The sequence below is a fragment of the Propithecus coquereli genome, unplaced genomic scaffold (genome assembly GCF_000956105.1).
Source record: "Propithecus coquereli isolate 6110/MARCELLA unplaced genomic scaffold, Pcoq_1.0 Scaffold74, whole genome shotgun sequence".
Taxonomy (NCBI): Eukaryota; Metazoa; Chordata; class Mammalia; order Primates; family Indriidae; genus Propithecus; species Propithecus coquereli.
In genome coordinates, this window is record NW_012153507.1 from 6717899 (window position 1) to 6723274 (window position 5376).

Here is a 5376-nt window from a genome sequence, read left to right on the forward strand (position 1 = left end):
TGTCCAACATTAGAACCTTCTTATCCAGCAGTCTCACACATGGGTCATTAGAGACATAAATTGCCTTGAATGACTCTCAAGTAAAAGAGAAGCACAGTGAGCCACCTGGCCACGTCTCCCTCCTTTCCTACACACTGAGTGGAGTGGCAGGAGGTCTTGGCAGAATCACCTATTGTTAGCAGTACTTGACTGCATCACCTGGATGGGGAAATGTGTGCTATGAAATCACTATTGGGTTAAATAGTACCTGAAGGATTCACCCACTTATTAGTTGACAAACTTGGGGCTTGCCAGATCAGAAAAGTAATATGAACATGTAAATTCTTCCTCAAATGTATATAAAGGAGTTTCACAGTAGCTGTCCTATTAACTATGACTAGGCTATTTTACCTCAGTGATTCATGTTTACTCATGCTTTCTGCATTTTTCATGGATGAAAACAAGTTGATAGTATCATGAAAGCATTACAGTCTTGAAAATTGTGGTAGTGTACTGAAATTCTGGTGCAGTGAAGAGCCTGTTAAACTCTCTGTTCAGCAGTGTTTCTTCTGCTAAGGACAGTGGGTGCCCTCAGGACTACTGTAACCCCACATGTCATATAAATAGCACCATCTAGCAGATGGTGTTGTAATCTGATATGCAAGCAGGATGTGGCCATGTGCGGAACAAGGGGCTTCAAAAACAGGTCTTACAGACAAATGATCCAAGGCCATCTATGCAGCAGAAGAAAGCTAATTGTTTTAATCCAAACTAGGGCCACAGAGGGGATAGATGAAGTATGGATTTGAAAGCATATGAATGTCTTTACCAAAGCAGGAGTAAGTCAAGAAAAAACAAGGAAGATCTGGAGTGATGACCACGAACACCTTGGGTGTTCTTGATTTTTTTTTTACAGACTTTAGATTGTTGTTAAGGTGAATGCATTGAGCTGGTCTTAAAGTACATGGTAGAGACGGATGTGAGGGAGGTCCAAGAGGACCCAATCCAGAGGTCAGAGGACAGAGGACACCTGGCAGGAATGACCATGTCTCAGGACATTTTTCTGCCTCTTTCTTCGTAATCATTTCATTTGGGGCAATGCCTTCAGTTGAGACTCCAACATACAACACAAAAATTACTGCCACCAATAAAGACAATTCAGAAAAATGCCCCATAATCTATACTGTGCAGGTGAAATTTAATAGATGAAACAAAGAAATGCTAAAAACTTTGCATTCTTCCCGACTCTGAAGCAGTGCCCAAACAAATGGTCATTTGTGCCATCACACAAAAAGCTCACTATTAGAACACAGAAGACCACCTGATACGAGGAAAAATGTCTGGATGAAGCTGCATGACTTTTTATCATCTGAAGTACTAATTTCCTGGGTCATTCAAAGTCCTCAGGAAAATTTCCCATCAGATTTATGTCCAACTCAAGATATTAGCAAATTACTGCCTGGGGGACAATACTAACACACCCACCACCTGCATTTTTAAATAAAGTTTTATTGAAACAAAGGTATGACTACTCATTTATGCATTGTCAATGTCTGTGTTATGGTGCAACTGTGAAGTTGACAAGCTATAGGAGATTTCATCTGGCTGCAGACCCTAAAGATTTTACTATATGGCTTTTCATAGAAAACGTTTGTTACCCAGTACACAGCCATCAGTCTAAGAGATAGCAGAGGAGGAGGAAAAAATGGGGGAGTTTAAGTAACCTCCCAGATTCCTGCTCCCAGAGAAAGAGGCATAGATCTCGGTCTGCTACACCTGAATGGATTGCTCTCCCACAAAAACAGTGAGGTGAATCGGTGGAGATTCAGCGTGGGACACACAAAACAGGAAAAAAAATGTGAACGGGAGATAGGAACGTGAAACGTGGAAAGTGCGAGACAGACAATAGAGAGTGGAGCGTGGGAAGGCTGCGCCCGCCTGGCCAGCAAGTGCAGTGGGATAAGACCCTCAAGAGACAGTCTAGCTCCCCCACTGACTTACAAGCCCACCGCGACAGGGACCTGTGTGAAGTGGGTGCAGAATCATGGCAGGAGACGTGGGGCTCTGAAGAGAAGAGACAGTAGTGGGAAGCATCTTGAACGCCCCAGAGCCCCCTGTCAGGACTGCACCGGACGGGAGGGGCTGGTCTGGGCTACCTACGGAGGCAGTTAGGAGTCAGGAAGCTGGACTCTGGCACCCAGCGGGTCCAGAGCAAGGAGGTGATTGCTAAGTAGAGAACTCTAACTTGCAAACCACCACCGGTGATTAGGACTGCTTAGGGTGGGTCAGAAAGAGAAAGAACTCCTGCTGGACAGGCGTCAAATTGGGGGAGGGTGACATAAAAGAGACAACTGGGCACGCTGATGACTCGGCTCCCTGATCTGGCACCTGCCAGCCCCTGAACGGTCGCCTCCCCTGAACGGTCGCCTCCAGTGCTGGTGCCCTGTGGCTGGGAGATGCCATTCTTGGAACCCACAACACTGGGGCTGCGGTGCGACATGGTGTGGGGCAGCTCCCTTCCCTCAGCCCAGGAAATTTTGCAACAAGCTCTGCCCTTGCAGGACCTAAAGTCAACCAGCCAGGCCTGTTTTTGACGGGCGAATTCTGAATACTTCCTCGGTTGTGGGAGGCTAACACCTGCAGGACTTACAGGCGCTGGGGCGCTGGGAGAACTGGGGCAGTGCCCCCTCCCCCTAGCCAGCATCTTTCGTGGGGAAAGTGGTAGGCTCCACCTATGGGGTTGCGGCAGCGAGACATAAAGAGCCACTTTTCCTCTGTGACAAGTTTCAGTCTCTGGGGCTGTGGCGCTGACCAATAGCTAACAGCCCAGTGACTTTCCTCGCCAGACCGATTTAGGTCATCCAGTAGCATCGCATCTCTGGGGCTGGATTTCCGCCTCTGGTCAGCTACCAACAGCGAGGTCTGTGGTTAGGGAACAAAAATCGTGGCAAGAGATCAAAACAAGTCCCCCAAGTAACCCCTCCCATCAGGAGCAGCCTCCCAGCTGTGGTAGAAGAACCCTGAACAACATACTAGTGGCTCCCTCTAGTGGCAGATCAAGTAATCATAGAAGTCCACGCATCCAGACTAATAGGCAGCACCTGCGATCTGACTCACTAACACATCTACTGAAGCAGAAAACACACATGACATGTTACTTTCCAAACGAAAATTGAAAGAGGAGAAGTAACAGCTGATCCAGATTGGAAGGACCCAGCGAAAGATCTCTGGAAGTATGAAAAATCAAATGGAAAGCACACCCCCAAAGAGGAACACCAGCTATCTAGCAATGAACATTAACCAAGTCCAGAATACTAAAATGACAGAAGAAGAATTCAAAACATGGATTGTAAGTCGATGATATACAAGAAAAAATGGATAACTAACACAAAGAAACCACACACACAAAAAAACAATCCAGGACTTGGAAGAAAAATTCACTAAAGAAATTGAAATATTAAAGAAAAATCAAACCGACCTCCTGAAAATGAAGGACTTATTCAGGGAACTACAAAACACAGTGGAAAACCTCAAGAATAGGGTAGATCAAACAAAAGAAAGAATCTCAGAGATTGAAGACAGCTCCTTCCAATTGAATAAGTCAGTCACAGAGATTGAGCAGAAAATAAAGAAAAAAGAAATGAGCCTACAAGAAATGTGGGATTATGTGAAAAAACCAAACCTGAGGGTGATAGGGATTCTGGAAGGTGAAGAAGAAAACATGCAAGGGCTGGATAAGCTATTTGAAGATTTAATAGAGGAGAATTTCCCAGGCCTTGCTAAAAATCTAGATATACAGGTACAAGAAGCTCAACGGACCTCAGGGAGATTCAATGCAAATAGGAAGACACCATGACATGCAGTCATAAGATTGACCAAAATATCCACTAAAGAGGCCCTTCTACAAGCTGTAAGGTGAAAGAAACAAGTAACATACAAAGGAAAGCCTATCGGAATAACTCCAGACTTCTCAACTGAAACCCTACAAGCAAGAAGAGACTGGGGCCCCGTTCTCACTCTTCTGAAACAGAATAATGCCCAGCCTAGAATCTTGTACCCTGCAAAACTAAGTTTCATATATGAAGGAGAAATAAAGACATTCTCAGATAAACAAAGAATGAGGGAATTCACCAAGACAAGACTAGCTCTCCAAGAAGTACTCAAAACAGAATTACACAAGGATCAGCACAATAAACACTCACGAATGTAAAACCACTCAAAAGCTAAAGACCAAAGGCTAGATTCCACAATGGCTCAAGAGAGAAAACAAAGCAACAAAATGCAACTCAACAGAATGAATGGCAATTTACCCCACTTATCTGTTCTTTCAATAAATGTGAATGGCTCGAACTCCCCTCTCAAGAGACATAGGCTGGCTGAATGGATAAGAAAATACAAGCCAAGTATCTGCTGTTTTCAGGAAACGCATCTAACCTGCAAGGATGCATTTAGACTCAAGGTAAAGGGGTGGAAGTCAATATTTCAAGCAAATGGAAGCCAAAAGAAGGCTGGCGTGGCAGTTTGATCTCAGATAAGTTAGTTTTTAAATCAACAAAAGTAATGAAAGACAAAGAGGGCCACTATATAATGGTGAAGGGTACAGTTCAACAAGAAGACATACCAATTCTAAATATGTATGCACCCAACTTGGGTGCACCCAGATTCATAAAGCAAACTTTACTTGATCTAAACAAATTGATTAACAGCAACACCATAATAATCAGAGACTTTAACACCCCACTGACAGCACAAGACAGATCCTCCAAACAGAAAATTAACAAAGCAATAATGGACTTAAACAGAAGTCTAGAACAAATGAGCCTGACTGATATTTACAGGACATTCTACCCCAAAACCACTGAATATACGTTCTTCTCATCAGCTCATGGGACATTCTCTAAGATTGACCATATTCTAGGAAAAAAGAATGTCTCAAAAAATTTTAAAAAGTAGAAATTATACCATGCATCTTATCAGATCACAGTGGAATAAAAATAGAAATCAACCCTAACAGAAACTCTCACCTCTACACAAAGTCATGGAGATTAAACAACCTTCTGCTGAATGATTCCTTCATAAACGAGGAAATAAAGATGGAAATCAAAAGATTCTTTGAACTAAATGACAAAGGTGACACAAGTTATCAAAATCTGGGACACAGCCAAAGCAGTCCTAAGAGGAAAGTTTACTTCCATAAATGCCTATATCAAAAAGTCAAGAAGATCACAAACAGACAATCTAATGAAGTGACTCAAAGAACTGAAAAAAGAAGAACAGACCAACCCCAAACCCAGCAGAAGAAGGGAAATTAATAAGATCAAATCAGAACTAAATGAAATTGGAAACAGGGAAACTATATGAAAGATTAATAAAACAAAAAGTTGGTTCTTTGAAAAA

General features: G+C 43.0%; 1 protein-coding gene across 1 annotated transcript in view; it reads right to left on the reverse strand.

Moving 5' to 3' along the window:
* LOC105824430 (gamma-interferon-inducible protein 16-like) overlaps window positions 1-2479 on the reverse strand; it is a 30934-nt gene extending 28455 nt beyond the window's left edge. Inside the window, exon 1 of the mRNA XM_012661851.1 lies at window positions 2368-2479. Within this exon, the coding sequence (XP_012517305.1) occupies window positions 2368-2479 (112 nt within the window). The remainder of the gene's footprint in view (window positions 1-2367) is intronic.
* Window positions 2480-5376: the final 2897 nt, after the last annotated feature.